Genomic DNA, 17124 nt, shown 5'->3' on the forward strand with positions numbered 1-17124 from the left:
TTTGTTGGCTATAAAAACAAACAGAACTGGAAAACAGGTTGCTATGCTATAAATACTTTTACATTTATAAGAGAGAAATATTCATTTTTCTTCCCCCGCTTCCACCCCCCTTTAAAAAGATTCAGTTGTTTTAATATTTTTTTTCTGCAAATATGAAAACCTTTCTCGGAAGGCTTTTCTTAATCAACTTACAAGGGGGTCAATTTATAGCCTTAGGAACTAGGTAACCGATAAAAAATCGGGTTAGTGTAGTAAAATATGTTTCTTGTTTAATATAAGCGACGGGAATCTGTGTTTCATTTATTATGATTCTAAATCTCAATAACAGAAAGGTTTATTATAACAGGAATTATACTTAACACCCCCTAGAAAAAAAGTCGTAAACAACTTAAATTGATAAACATTTCTTAAAACAGAGTGCTCTATTATCAGGAATGCTAACTTTTGATGGAGGAGAGCTTGTGTTGACATTGTAACTGTTTGCTTTCAAATGCTTATGGTGGCAACAACGAAGGATCTGTCAATCAACCAACTTCCTAGAAAGATCTAAATATCAGAAAACCATGGGTTTACAATAATTAGCTATATATATTCAAAAGCATGTGTCTGCATAATCTGCAGAAGAGTGACGCTTTAAATGTAAATTCTGGAGAACACGGCTTGTCACAACTAAGTTTTACAAAGTGGAAACAAATAATGACAGAGAACTAAACGAGTGCAAGGTAATACACGTTTCCCGAATTGCATGTTTTTTAAAATTTTAGAATTTTGATGTTTTGACTTTAAGGTCATATTCTGTATCATTGAATTGGTGTGTGTATACATTTTCAACTTAATTCGACATGTGTAAATGCTGTTTTGGTGGTGGTAATGGTTAATGTTACAGCAAAAGTCTTCTTTATTTTTTTTTTTTGTACTAATAAGCTTCTGTTTTAAGCAAACGTCAAAATTAAAAAAAAAACCCTGCTTTAACAGGTTGTTTGTTTGAATCTAAAGATTTTACATTGTATCAAGTTTTAGGTGAGGATTTTAAAAATCACATTCATTTTGTTAGACAAAGTTGAGAAATAGTGGTGATACATCAAAGAAAACTAATTCAGAAAAGGTAATTGGAAGAAGAATATTTGTACTTGATTTATTTCTTAGTTTTTAAGGTTAAGAAGCAGCAGTTTACCCTGTTACTTCTGTTGACACAGTATAAAACCTACTTTCGCTGCTACGCCAACTCTGTAATAGTGAGTACCAGAAGCTAAGTGACACGCATCAGAATTATACTACGCATTTCCTCCAAAAGCAGCCCTTTTTTTAAACACCCTTTCTTTAATAAAGACCCCTCCCCCCCCCCCCCCCCTAGTACAATAAAAGGAAAGGCGTTAATTAGAAAGCCCCTTTGAGCCAACTGATTTAGACGTTGAAGATGCAAATAATGAAGAGAATTTAATTGACTTTGATGAAGAAGAAAATAATTTTTTATATATCCTTAAATATTGAGGATATTTAAAAAAACGCCTCTCTATTACTAACGTCCCTCACAAATAAACACCCCTTCCCTAAAAATGTAATAAACGCCCAATGTGTTTATTAAAGAAAATACGATAAGCGTTAGCAAACATCTATCAGAATTCAATAAATTTACTGTAAAAAGGAAAAAAAAACATGATTATAAAATAGCGTGCAGACTTCGTGCTCATACAAAACAAGTCTAATAACCTAACAGCGTGTGTCGTTAGCATTATTTCCGCACTTTTTATAAGTCTTGCAGTTCTGGCAACCGTGGGTAAAATTCTACCCACTGCCAAGCAATAGGTAAGACTTACTTGACATGGTAGAACTGTCTCAATTTCATCTATTTTTTTGTTTATGCATTTGCAACTAAAGAACACAAACGGTGTTTCTTCTTCTTTATATTATTATGGTTGTAGGAGAATTTTAGCCTTTTTTTATTTATTGTCACTTTTAACAAAATCCAGAAATAGGGAGATCTACTAATATTTATTTAAGCTGCTTAATACACACAGCTGGCTTGATACATGTTTTTTTAATAGAGAACACATAATTCTCAAAGTCAGAATCGTTTATGCTTAATTGTAATTTATAAAAAGGCTCCGATTATTCATGTGAAATGCTTATAATAAAATTAACTGGGTTGATTTTGGTCACCACGTTTGTTTTTTCCAGACAAGGTACGCTATTTTAGCTTATAAAGATAAGTAAAGTAATATGATAAAGATTCTTTTCAATAAAACTGCAAGTGCTTAATCATTAGGCTGTTTTGAAATTTGTGAGTAGTCGTAAATACTATAGTGTTTGTTTATGCCAATTTCGGTGCAACTTGGGAAACGCCCGCTGATATGCGTTCCATATTCTTATTTTTTTACTAAGAAAACATGTAGAGCAAAAATGTTCTAATCTCTGTTGGATATAATTAAGCGCATAATTCATGATATAGAAACAGAGAGTTTATAGTTTAGCATACACATCCCTCAAAGTATAGTAACAACGCTAGTCTTTTTCAAACGTAACATTATACTTTGTGTCTTTAATCTCCAGAAATATCGAGGCCTGCTACCATTGCTACCAATGCTACCATTTCGTGTATACAGCTAGCAAATACTGTAACAAAGCTAGTCTTTGATGGATTTAACTATATTTTGTAGAATTAATCATTCTGAAAATGATAGGCCGTGCAAAAGAGATGCTGCTGATCATGCTGCTAGTTAAAAATGTGTTTGCTTCAGGAAATAGTAAGTTTGGTTTTGTAAGTTATATTAAGGGAATGGAATTCAAAAAAAGAAGTAAATAAAAATTAATAATTTTATCACACAATTTAGAACAGGGCGTACATAATAATAAAACTTAGTTTAAAAGTTACTTTTATTTCACCGGAATGAAACTGTACTAGAATGTATAAAAAACTGAGCCTTTATGGTAGCTACTTTGAATGCAAAATTTCTGCATTTATTTACTATGTAGAATTAGCACTCCTGAAGCAACATCACCACCGCTTTAGAGGTTATTAAACGTGCAATATTATGTGTTTTCGGGAACATTTTGAAAGTGGATACTGGAAAAAATGGAGGAGGGAGGGGGAGCTGAATCATGTATATGGGCTACTTTTGTCATTTTCCAGTGTATTATTTGTGATTTATAGAAACAATAGATTGCACCAAATACGATTATAAATACTTCGCTATACCTGATATTCTCTCAATGCTGATATGTTATAACCACACAAAACATATTGTCAATTGTCCTCCAAAGCAATTGTATGTTCCTGGATACCCACATTGCACGAGTGCCGAGAAATACAGTAAGTTATGTCACCCAATTCTTTTTTATTTCTTTTTTGTCGGCGAAGAATAGATAGAATTTTGGCAAGACATTAAATACTTAAATAGGAATAAAACACTAAGAAGTACATCAGGCAATGGAGGTATAAAAGAAGTTCTTTTATACCTCTATGATTAGTCATTGCATTTAGCTTCTGTTCAAGTGAAACAACCCAAGCGTTCAATAGTTAGAAATAATCTTGTTGTGGCTAGTAGAACCTTTTTTATATTAAATTGATTATTGAAATGGCATTATAATTCTACAAAAAATAGGTTATCGGGAAAACACCGGGTTAAGGCTAGTCGGGGAAAGTTTTACTCAACAGGGAATAGAGTTAGCTGCTTTCCTCCGAATTAATTTGCATTTGCAAGTTAAAAAATAACTTTATATCCAATTGTTTTAGAAAGAAAAATTCCTGTGCATTTTCTTTATCAATTGATATAAAAACAAGTCACTTGACTTAGTAGAAGCAAGAAGTGAATATTTCATTCAAAAATAAACCCGTTGTAAAGTTGTCAGAGACTTAAATTTTTAGTCGGGAATTAAGTTCGTCCAGAAAATCATTGGTTGGCGAATTAAATAAAGTTTTTTTATCGCCTTTCAAAACGCGTTAATGAACATTCTAAATTCTCGTGTTTTATAGTTTGTTCTCTTTCTGGAGCTACGCTTTCAAATCAACCGAGATGTGCAATCCATAAATGCAAGACAATAACTTAGTTCAGACTTTTTTAGTTTTTGAAATTTATGTGCAGTTTGCATGAAAAAAAAGACATATTAAAGGCTTTTAATTTTGTGTCAAAGACAACAATCAATAATCAACGAGCAGTCTCGAGTTTTAAACTTTACTTTAAAATCACTACGTTACCTTATGTCAAACGCAGAAAGTAAATCCCACTTAATAAGCGAGCGTTAGTTCAGAATTTTTAGTATTGAATGGTGCTGTTAACGAATAAAAATGCTGTTCGTTTTAATCAGTTTGATGCACTTAACCACATATGAGCTTATAAGGAAGTGTTCCTTATAAGCTCATATGTGGTTAAGGACATCAAACTGAAAAGCCTTGTTCTTGATTTTATCAATTTAACATGGCTTAAGAAAAACATGTTTTCTTTTTTATTAACATATATATATTTTTTAATTTATGTAGAAAACAACCAAAACGATTTGTGTTTGGCGCGAAAAAAGAAATTGGGCAACATTCAAAATCCGTGGAACTGTCATAGCTTCCTCACTTGCGTTCATGGCATTTCGACTGGGGAAAGACCTTGTCAGGATAAATCACTCGTTTACAACCCGTATAAAGACCAATGCCAGTACTCTTATCAGTACAAATGTCAACAAGCATAATTTAGTTGATTATACATCTGACTTGTATTGTAAATATTTCGAGCCTTACTTTTTTAAAAGTTGTACAATACTAAAAAAAATAGTTTATTGTGTGTTTGGCTGTGGTGAACTTGCCAATAGTATCTTTTGTAGTTCTGAAAAAAATTTTAGTAATGTGGTTTGACACACAGTATCCACGATACAAGTACAGCGAAGTTTTCAAAAAAGTTTTATAGGATAAAAAGTATTTCCAGCCTTCAACGGAATATGGTATTGCGCATACAACGACCAAAACTAATTGGTCCTGGAAATTCAAAGTTACCAAAGCAAACACCCAGGTGATTGTATTTATAACCTAAAGCGCTTCTCCACTGTTTTTAAATTTGTCCGTTTTTTGGTGCAAACAGACATAATCCTTTCTCAACTACTACCAACCATGCAAAAAAACGAGAGAAACCTTTTACATTTAATTAAGTTAAATGGCTGAGCTTCTTCATCGTTCGCGCAGATGTCATGCTGACAAGATGACAGAATGTCATAAGTCAACTTTCAGGTTAAAGGCTTTGCTTATTCTCATTTTTTCACATGAATTACAAACGTATTCCGCACATAAAAAATGTGTTCATTCCAATTCAGCGGATTGTTCAATTTTTAAGCCAATAAAAAGGCAATTTTTTTTTGGAATTGCAGTGATTGTGGTTTTTTTTTTCAATGAGATGATTGATTCAAATTTGATTTTTTAACTTAGTTGTGTGATAGATTTTATTGCAGCACTACCTCGCACTGTCTGCGCTGTTGTCTAATTCTTTTATTGGTTTATTTATTTATTTCATAGCCCCATATACGCAGATAAAACTAAGTATGATGAAAATAGTTATTACAAATTTAAGTATTTTGCTGAACAAAGTAAACTCAGGAGAAATAGAACTCTTACAAATTTGCTTTACTGTAAATTTTAGCAGATTCAGATTGATTTAAATAGAAATTTATTTCATAATAGTTCTTATAGTGAGTTTGGAACCTTTTCTACGTTAAAACAGGATCGTTTAAAACAAAAAGAGTGTGTTATATGCGTTTACAAAATGATTTTGGGGGGGGGATGAAATGGAGGGGACATATCTTGATTGTACAGCAAATCTGAGGTATAACACCTAGTGAGAACTTACCGGCTCTATTACAGGAAGACAAGAAACTCTTGTTATCTTCTGAGGTTACCTAAAGTCAAACTTGAATTAGGAAAACAGTCTTTTGCTTATGCAGGAGCTAAAATATTTAACGATCTTCTACTAGGTATTAGAAAAGTGGAATCTTATAGTCAATTTACAATTGAAATAAGAAAACGTTTTAACTGATTTTGTATGTATATGTTAATACATTTTTAGATTGTTTTTATCCATAGCTACCATCCTCTATCCCAGGATCCTTTTTCCACTTACTCTAGATCTCAAGAGGAAAATGGCCCTAAGAGCAGGGTTGGTGTTTACCCACTAACCTTTTAAGTTTTACTTTATACTTTTATGTCCACAGGACTAGCATTGATAACAGTAGTAAATTTTATATAAAATTTTATGTAGCTGACGCTTTGTATCCTGTTTAAATCTCTATAATAATACGCCAGTTCCGTGTGTCTGTAACAGGCAAAGTGGATATGTTCATTTTCCTTTGAAGTAACCGAAAAATGCATGTCTAATATGTTAAATTTTCTGACGTTACGACGCGACGTCAATAACGCTACTTTAACGTCAATATCCTATATTAAATTAATGAAGCCACTACAGTGCACTTAAAACTTTGAGGCCAAATAACTTGGAAACAAGGTGGTGACGTCAATGATTTTTCACTGCGTGGGTGACTAGGTACCACTAGGGACTAATTTGGGTAATTTTCCCCAACCTAGGTCCCCAAATCCGTTTCGGAATGGGCGGGTTGATGACGTCTTCGAAAAACCTTTAAACTCTAATATCTCTGCAACCATTTGTCAAAGACGCATGATCCAATACATTTTCTTGATCAGCGTTTCAAGATCTATACGATGAAGGCAACAGGTATACAAATTTCTAAAAAAAATTTTTATGTACATTACTTTCATGTACATTATTTTAACCAGCATTTCCACCTTTACACATAACAGACTAAGAATAAACAAATTTCGCGAATTTTTTTATCTGGACTGCACTGCTGACGTCAGCAAAACATCTAACAAACTCTCTTTTTATTGACCTTTTGCCTAAGTGGATTTCTCCACGGGCTTTATAGACTAGTCTCTATAATAATACGCCAGTTCCGTGTGTCTGTAACAGGCAAAGTGGATGTCTTCATTTTCCTTTGATGTTGCCGAAAAATGCATGTCTAATATGTTAAATTTTCTGACGTTACGACGCGACGAAAATAACACTACTTTAACGTCAATATCGTATATTAAATTAATGAAGCCATTACAGTGCACCTAAAACTTTGAGGCCAAATAACTTGGAAACGAGGTGGTGACGTCAATGATTTTTCACCGCGTGGGTAACTAGGGACCAACTAGGACCAATTTGGGTAATTTTCCCAAACCTGGGTCCCCGAATCCGTTTCGGAATGGACGGGTTGATGACGTCTTCGAAAAACCTTCAAATCCTAATATCTCTGCAACCGTTTGTCAAAAATACGCGATCCTATACATTTTCTTGCTCAGCGTTTCAAGATCTATACGATGAAGGCAACAGGCATACACATTTCTGAAAAAAAACATTTTGTGTTCTGACATGTCTCTGCTGACGTCATCAAGATTTAAATGACGGTTGTTTTTCTCTGTTATCCTGCCTAAGTGGATTTTTCCACGGGCCTTATCGACTAGTATTCTAATAATAATAATAATCAAATGAGAATGATGAACTTGCTGTAGAGCATAATTGCAAATAGTGTACATCTAGTTGGTTTACACGGAAATTATTACTCCCTTGAAATCACTCTTTTATGAATGGGGCAGTACTTTTTTTCCCAGTAAAAACTAACTCCTTTGAATGGGGGACATTCCATTGCAAATTCAAATGTGCGATCTTCTTTTCTTCATAATTTTTGTTTATATTTTTTATACTTTGTTTTATCGATTCTCTGATCTTAAGCAGTTCTTTTTCTACATTTTCCTAGAGTGTCAAGCTCCAGTTTTACTTTGTTTGGTACGATTTTTAAACTTAATTGTTTATTTTATCTACAACAAAGTACTTGATTTACTTGATCCGATAAGTTCTTAAGCTCAAGGTCAAAAGATGGTAATTTTATTATTTAAAGATCTGATAACCTATTATTTATTTCATTTATGAATTTTTAAGCTCAAGCAGTTCATGTTTTCCAAATTTTATAAAATTTCAAGCTTTGAAAATTTTTTTCTCTTATGATTTTGTTTGGAAACTCAAAACCAATTGTACTTTTTTATTTTGTTAAGGTTGTAGTTATCGTGAGAAAATAGATTATCAAATGATCTTGAAATGATTATCCTAAAGTCAAGCTCAGCTGCATATATGTGGTTGGCTATTTATGAGAAATAATTAAAATCATTTTATTCTGAAAGCTTTTCGTATTGACATTTCTTTTAAAAGCTTTTTCTTTTTATAAAAGCTTGTATATATATAAATGTTATTGGTCCCACTGAAAAAGAGAAGCCAGACCCACCCCACTGGATTTTAACTCTTTCGGTAGTCCCCTGTAAGTTCTCTTAATAAACTCTTTTTTAAAAAAACAGCATAATAATGGTCAAGATAGGGGAGTAAAAATTTTCTGCGGGTGGTAATAATTTTCTGGTAAATAGAAACTCCAGGGAAAAGATTTGACCACGTTATGGCACGAAAAAGAGGCAAAATTTCCCTTACCATTAAAAAATCAGCACTTATCTGTTTTAAACGTACTTGCTCAGTAAAGGCTGACTGTGAATGTGCGGAAGATTCCACTCTTGTTAGCCAAGTATGGTTCTTGCAAAAAGTGAAGAAAGAGAAATTGTTTTTCGATAAGTAAAATGCTGCCATTTTGTTTCTTTCATGACTTACTATAGGTATGACTAATGAATTTTATATCTTTTAATAATGTGCAGTCAAAGTTTGAAGATCTTAACTTATGTATTTTTGAAGATATTATGTTTTAAAATACGGACATTTTTTGACAAATTTACTCTGGCAATTTGGATAATCGAGGCAATTAAAGTTTTTTAAAAATCTCAAGCTGAGAAGATGTGTAATCAAATTTTATAAAAATGATAACCTCTATTAGTCTAGATAGATAGCCTTTTTCTAGGACCATCACCTTAAATGGGATGTCTGCTCTTTCATTGTTGATAGAGTAATGGTTTAGACACATGTTTGGTATATTCATTAGTTCTAAAAAGTTCTGGTTTGCTTTAAAAATTACTTATTGGAGATAAAAACAAATTAAATACTCCATAAGAAAATATAAAATTTAATTTTTTACCAGGTAGCTTTAAATCTACATTTTTGTTTTTCAGTAACGTCCGTCTTTTTTGGTGTGAAGAGTAATGAAAAAAGTAAAATGTCTTGATTAAAAATTATTAAAAGTGTTTCGTGAAATCGTGAAAGTTGTAAAGAAAAAGAATGCAAAAATATGCAAACTTGAGTCCGCAGATGGATGATCAGTTTTATGATAAACTAGTTATCACACTTTTCTCGAAAAAATATCTTTTTTTCGAGGTTTTTTTCAATTTTTAGTTCTAATAAAATAAAAGCCCAAAAACATATTTCAGATATTTTTCTAGACGCTGTGCCATAACAACAACGTATTAAAATGGTTCGTAAGTCGTACATAATATCACATTATTAATTATTGGAAGATAAACAATCCAAGAAAATTCTAATTTTCATTATCGTTCGTTCAATAAACTTAATAAACATTTAATTGTGGTGTCATTAGTAATTTGTTTTGTTTATTCTCACAATATCAATATATGGTTCATGCAGCAATAACTTAACACAACAATCACTGGTACTACGAGATGCAAGTTGTAATGCTATTTCATTCTGATTGTTTCGTATGTTGACATCAATGTTCATGCAAAAATAACTTAACACAACAATCATTATCTCCACGAGATGCAAGTTGTAATTTTGTTTCATTTTGATATTTTTGTACCTTCACATGAACATGTGGAACATACATCATTAACTTAACTCAATAAATATTATTGCCACAACATGCAAGTTGTAATGGTGTTTTCATTCTGATAGTTGCGTATATTAACATCAATATATGGTTCAAATAGCAATAATTTAACACAAAAATCATTATTACCATGGATTGCAAGATGCAGTGCTGTTTTATTCTGATAATCTCCTATCTTCATACTAATACGTGGTTTAGACAACCGTAACCTAACACAACAAACATTAGCACCACGAGATGCAAGATGCAATGTTGTTTCATTTTGACAGTTTTGTATCTTCACATGGTGTCGGAATGGTGTCGAATTAAATTTGTTTGTACATTATTAATCTTTTTTCCCATCATGATTAATTATAACTTGTAATGCATTCTTATAATCCCAACAAGGGCTGTAGTGATATGCATTCATTTGATTTTTATCCACATCATCCACATCACCACCAGCGTCAATCAAGCATTTTAATATTGATGGTTTATTGTAATGTGCAGCTTCAATTAACAGTGCTTTTTTAAACAAATTTCTCATTCTAACATAATTTGGATTGTTGATAAGAATTGATTTTAGTTGCTCGCTGTCACTATCTTTAATGACTTTTACAATTTCTAAAATCAAAAGTTATGTTGTATTTTTTTAAAACTGTTATTAAACGCTTAACATAATAACAAATTATCCAGTAACTCATTTCCAAAAGAGTCGTTGTAATGCGTAATGAAAAGTAAAAAGCTAGAATCATGACTTTGATGTCGTACGCGCCTCTGTATGTTGCCTGTTTTTAACGCAAAATGGTACCCATAGCAGCAATGGCAATTTTTAAATTAAAGTGCACCTTGTGATCCGTTCCTTTGATGAGTTCAACATGAAGTTCTAACAATGCCTGGTTGTCGATGTAATGTTTGTGTTGATGGCTACTTTGAAGAAGGTTTGTGGGTTTTCTTTGACAGTTTTGTCACAGCTTTGTATCAGTTTTAATATTTGTTTCAATATATATTTTTATATGTTTTTACAGGGTAGAATAATTGTATCGACACGTTTTCTAGCCATATATGAGTATTAAACAAAGTAATTTCAAGATTTTGGATGCAAACGTAAATTTTGAGGATGGAGCATACTATGGTCTGATAGCTAACTGGCTACCTATCCTGAATTGTTGCTATTCTTTTAAAGGACTTTTTTCAGTTTGGTATAAGTAACTTTCTTCCTAGGCATTGTTAAGTGTTTTTTATCAGCACTATTATCTCTTTTTTGTTATCTTCAGCAATTTTAATTTTACTAAGTTGCAACTATGTGCTAGCTACATATCCTACCTGTAGCTAAAAAGTAAACGTTGCCAAATATCTCTTTAATAATAGCTGTATTTTGTTAGAAATGGTTGCGCACAGTTTTTTTCGGAGAATCCCGGCAAAACCCCGCAGAATCCCAGTTATACAGATAAAGAAATATGAAACAATCTGAGCTATGGCCATTTTGAAAGCTGTGGCTTTGACGTTGGTAAGTCTGTTTTATTTTTTTTTTATGTTTTCACATGTTAAAATTAAAATATCATCCCTTTTTCTAGCCATATATAAATCATAAACGAACCAATTTCAAGATTTTGGCTAGCTACAAACATAGATTCCATGACAGCATCATATTCTTATTCTTTTAAAGTTTGATATATTATTATTTATTTTTATGTTGGGGTTGTAACTCTTTAGCTTTTTAGCTACCTCTGGTTGGTTTAACACAGCGTTGGGACGCCGGGTCCCCCAGCTAGTTTAAATTATATTAGTGAACCATTGCATTGAAGCTATAAATTTAGTTGCTTTTCACGCGTAAGTAACTAGAAAACACCAGACATAAAAAAGTGACTAATTTTTAAATTTGCAATGTACCATTTTTAGGACCAAAAATCTGGAAACGGATGGGAATAAATGACATCACTTTTATCGTGGGTAAAACCAATTTGACTAGGCCTTCCTTCACCTAGGGCCTTGTCGAGACATTACCGACATCATGAAATTTTCCTTTGTCAAATGCTTGTTTTCCTAATCAAGTGGATATTTTCACGTCCCATTAACTAGTCTCTTATAATTAACACGGTAATTATGTGTATGTGTAACATTTTTTAGCTGAGTATTAATTCTGCAGGTATGACCTGCATGCAATTTCTGTCTTTCTCAGTTAATTAGACCAGCTATAATATAATCAAGGTATATCCGAGTGTTGATTGCTGAAATGTGTAGAATAAAACCTTATTAAGGACCCTTTTTACAAAGAAACTCAGAGTTTTCAATGAACGATATACTGATAAAAAAATCGTCATTTTTAACCCTTAAAAGGAACACGAGAAAAAAAAATGACATCGACACAAAAACGATACATAACGTAGAGATCACACGCACAGACAGATTGACGACGGCTATTATTACTAAGATGTTATGGCCATCCTTAAAGAAAGGGTAGTCTTGAGAGGACGTTAACATTTTATGACCACCGGATAAGATTAACATCAAAGAAAAGGTAAATAAATTTTATTAATATGTAACGTATTGATTGCACAAAAATACTGCAACAGCTATCCTTGTAAGTAAAACATTAATACTTCAATTGGTAAAATGAATTTACTATGAAAAAACATACTTTCAAAAGTAGAAGATTGCTTAACCAGCGGTGCTCTCTTCGACCTTACATCTCTAAAGAAAATAGACATGCAAGACATGCATTTTGTGTTAATATTACGATGAATAACAATGCTAAAATTTTGTTAAATAATGTTATATCCTTTAGGATTAGGGTCATGAGTTCGTTAGACATACATTAAGATATGTGATTAGCTAAAACATTACCTTTATGCTTACAGTTTAGCATATTCTGCCTCGGGAGACAAGTGTTTCAAATAAAAGAAATATCAACCTGTTTCGCTGTACATACAAATCAAAATCTGCGTTTTCAAATAAGCATCTGTGTTCCATGAAAAAAATATATAAATGTATAAGGAGATGTAAGATCAAAAAAATAATTATATTTACATATATAATCAAAACTTACCTTTCAAACTTTCAACTAAGGACGTTAAATAATTTGCTAATTGCGAGTGGTTGGAAAGTGCATCAGTTTTATCAACTCGGAAAGTAAAAAAAGAACAATTAATCAGATCCACATCATCAGTACTAATATCATCAACTAAAATCTTCATCTCATCCAATGGATTTGCTTAGAACTCCCCATCGGCCACTTGTCGAAGATGCAAATAAAAATTTGGGATGGTTGAAGAAAAAGAAGTTAGATAGTGAACTTTCCTTTTAATTTCCAACTTTTCCGAAACTAAATCAAATGAAGATTTTGAATTAAATACTCTTTCATTTTAGTATTGTCGACTAAACCAGTGGAAATTATTTTAGTTTTGAAGTCTTCTGAGTTTTCGTCAAATCTTCGTAACAAACTTTCACTTTCTTTGTTTAACATTTTCAGATACTCTTCCATTTTTTTTAACTCTTCTGACTTCCAATTCACGAACAAATATTTCTCTGCTACTCTGAAGATCCTTCAAAGCTTTATCACATTTTATTGTTAAGTTCTCCATTAAAACTTTCGTTTCTTCAAGCGAAGTGAGAAAGGATTGGAACCATCTCTTTCCTTCCTCTCCAAATTCAGCAATACTTTTTCTTTCGCGCTCTTTGTGATATCTGTGTGTGCAATACACACACAAACGCATTGTGAGAATCTACACAGAAATATTTTGCCAACAACTTATATTTCTTACACAATGGTTGGATTTCTTGCAATTCTTCATTGAAAATGACATTGATATATGACTTGTTGGCACAAGAATGTGTGATTTGACATTTGTCGCAAATCTTTGCATTGCAGGTTGTACAGGAGTAGCCGATATTCCGTTCATCATGATTTGGCGACTGACATAAGTATTTCTCTTGCTCCATATTTAATTTATGAAAAAACAACAACAATATGATAAAAAGACGTCTTTAATCTTTACAATCAGGAAAAAATCTGAAATAAAAAAATGTTTTACTTTTTATCTGGTGTTTGTTTAATGACACAATATTTCTTAATTTCGACCTAAATAATAGCTGTTTGTGAAAGCTAACAAATTTTTTTTTTATACGCCGCTATTTAAAAGGTCAAGGACACAGACTTTCAAAATTTTCACAATACGCGTTATTTACTTGCTCCGTTATTTTCGTGTAATGTAAGGTATAAGAAATTGACTTACACTGCACTCAACATCTCAGCCACAGCATAATTAGTCACTAACGATGATGTTGTCTGGTGTCGATTTAGTCTTGAATTCCAAAAACATCTTAAGGATACGGTAACCCCCTGAGACACATACTCAGTATAATTAAAATATCCCCTCTGCTCGCTATATTAACCCTAGCAAATATATATATTCTGAAAGCCAAATAAGTTATCTCTAGAATGATGATAAAATATTTTCATAAAAAAAATCCAAAAAAAAATCACCTCATAAGGTATGTGTAACTCTTAAAAAGAACAAAAGAAATAACTCCTTATATAGGCTTTAGTGAAGAAAATAAAAAACCGAGAACAGCATAGTGTCCTAGTTATTTGTTCCTTCTTTGATAATGTCATTTTCTTTCTCACAAAATAAGTAAAACATCTCCTTAAAATCGCACTTTAAATGTGCAACTAGCACTTTAAATGTAACCCGTGGAATTTTTGTAGGAACTCCTATATTTATTTACTAAGTTGCAAAACTATTGTTCCAACTAGTAAATTGCAACTCGCATCCCGTGTTGTTTTGAAAAATAACTCAAAACTGGCAACTTGCAACTCGTTACTCGTAAGTGCTTGTTATTATAATTAAAATACACTGTATTAAAACAAATATATTTTCCAAAAAACATACTGCATGCATACAAGAACGCTTTTATTAATATCTCGTAATTGCTTGTTATATTAAAAATATACTGTAAAAAATAATTTGTGAATAATGGAGGGCGTTTCTTATAATTACACATGGTTTCTCTTCATCGTCGAGCTCTTCACCACTAAAATTTCAAATACACTTTTTTACTTTTGCTAGCTACACATCGCTAAATTTCACAATTCCCAAGACAGGTTTTCTTTTATAACTGATATATGTAATACCACGCTTGCTTAAGCCTCAACAGTTGAGATTAACACTAACCCGAATTAACTGTCCATTATATTTCTTGCTCTTTGAATATATTGTGGTATTTTCAGATGGTACGAACATATTTCCGTGTACGCCACGAAACTAACCTATTTGCATAGCAATAGATTAAACCTACAGAGTTATTTTTCTTGACCAGTATCTCAATAACTAGAAATACTAATCAGAACGCATATTGTGTAAAAAACGGCATTGTCTTTTTGTTACAAATCCGTGTCAATAGATTTGTTCTTCACCGCTTGACAGGGTCATAGCACATCTTTGAATACAATCATGGGACAATACATGCGCCTCATAAATTTTTGTGTATTCTTTGCCATGACGCCAGATACATGGTCTGTAAAATAAAAGGTTTTGCTTCTTAAAAAACAAAGGTGCTTGTCTGCATTAGATACACATTAGAAGCAACGGAGTGCATAAAAACATTCAACGATAAAGAGTTACTTTCAACTAAACACAATTAGGCGCTTAACAAGAAATGATGTTTTAAAATGTTTATTTTTATAATGATATAAACACTTGCGGAATATTAATGAGAGGGTTTTGTTTGCTTTGAGGAAACGTTTTGGTCAGTCCTAAAAAAATCTAAATGTATATTACTAACAGATTTTGCTATAATGATAGTTATACAAAATATTCTTCGTTGATTTCTGCGACATACCTTGCTAATCCCAATAATAGCCGTGGATGTCACTGATGTACGATTACAAGTAAAACTTTGTACGATGATTGAACTAATTATGAAAACTAGACATTGTAAATAAAAAGGTATTCGGGAGAATTTTTTGTTTTAACAGGGCTTTAGAGTGCGATAATAAAAATGCGAGGAATGGTTCTAAAAGTTCTAATTAATCATGATGTAATCAAAATTAACAATTAATATACGAACACCAGTGTTAAAATGATGCTGTCATATTCACATATTGATGTTAATGTAAGAAATATTCTTTAAAAGAACTGCTACCACCATCAAACTAAAATTACCAGAACGCCAAATAAAATGAGATTTGTCTTTAATTATTCTATCGTCCAATATTTGATCTTATTCAGGGCGTTATATTCTTTAAAAGAACTGCTGATAATGTCACCACCATCAAACTAATTTTACCAGAACCGCCAATTGATCCTATTCAAGCCATATTTTTTAGGAAGGGGACTTTGAACAGCCGTTGGGTAGACCTTTGTCCTCCCAAGAAATTGCATAAAGAACAGAATTTAGCACAAATGTTTATTCACACATTGGAGGAAAATTGGGATAGAAGAAATTGGAATAATGTCATTCTTTACAGCGACCGAGTCAAGTCTCAAATGTTTTATACAGCCATAAAGCGAACAAGTAATTAGCGGACACTACAATTAGCGGACACAATTTTCTACGCAAAATAAGCATTTTGATTTTTTTCATCTTTAACTTTAACGAAAATATTCTAGGAAGAAAATACAGTTGAACTCATGTAATTCGACAAATCATGTAAATCGAACAAATTCTTAGGTCCTCTCAGAATTCACTATGAAACCCTTACAACAAAACTCCTTTAATTCGACCCCCCATAATACGACAAATCATTTAAATCAACCAGATTCTTCGGTCCCCTGGTCGTGTTTTTCATCAGGTAATTCCACTTTAGAAATTTTCTAAAACTGAATCATGAAATTCAAATGTTTGTTTACGTTTCAAATCAAATGGATGGTTACGAGGTTGGAAAGAGAGATAGTGGCACTTCCCTTATTAAAAGATGTGATTTAAAATGTTCGGCCCTCAACTTCCAAAGTGTTAAAAAATAGCGGATCGAGTTAATAGGTTGATAGATCGAAACGAATCGAGGATCGAACTCGATAAGTTAGTTTCGTAGCACTTGGGAAAGTTCTGAATAGATTAGCATTATTTACAACTGATTTGCAGCTAGATCCCTTGCTTGTGAAAGTTTCAGAGGAATTCAAGCGAAGAAGATTAGCCGGTTTTGACACAATCTTCCATTACCGAATTTTTCCAAAATAAATAATTGTATGAAAAGTTCATTATTGTTGAGAAGATAGAAGTAGTGATTCTTACAAAACTAAAACAAAAAACTTGTACCCTTTCTTATATCTAATGCACAATCTTACGCTGCGCAAAGCATCCATATTTTATTTTTCTCAGAATTTGACCGAAAAAAAGGTT

The 17124-nt window shown here is 32.2% G+C and overlaps 1 protein-coding gene across 3 annotated transcripts; it reads left to right on the top strand.

Annotated features, from left to right (window-relative positions):
• The first annotated feature begins 438 nt into the window (after nucleotides 1-438).
• LOC130636113 (uncharacterized) lies at nucleotides 439-4784 on the top strand. 3 transcript variants are annotated; one of them, XM_057445734.1, is made up of 5 exons: nucleotides 439-722; nucleotides 1015-1105; nucleotides 2658-2744; nucleotides 3152-3310; nucleotides 4478-4784. In XM_057445734.1, exons 3-5 carry the CDS (start codon nucleotides 2675-2677, stop codon nucleotides 4675-4677), a joined length of 429 nt encoding a protein of 142 aa, XP_057301717.1. In that variant the 5' UTR covers nucleotides 439-722; nucleotides 1015-1105; nucleotides 2658-2674; the 3' UTR covers nucleotides 4678-4784. The 3 variants fall into 3 exon arrangements, with proteins under 3 accessions (XP_057301717.1, XP_057301725.1, XP_057301733.1); XM_057445742.1 differs by having other exon boundaries at nucleotides 1021-1105; XM_057445750.1 differs by having other exon boundaries at nucleotides 1055-1105.
• Nucleotides 4785-17124: the final 12340 nt, after the last annotated feature.

This window comes from Hydractinia symbiolongicarpus, chromosome 1 (genome assembly GCF_029227915.1).
Source record: "Hydractinia symbiolongicarpus strain clone_291-10 chromosome 1, HSymV2.1, whole genome shotgun sequence".
In the NCBI taxonomy this organism is placed as follows: domain Eukaryota; kingdom Metazoa; phylum Cnidaria; class Hydrozoa; order Anthoathecata; family Hydractiniidae; genus Hydractinia; species Hydractinia symbiolongicarpus.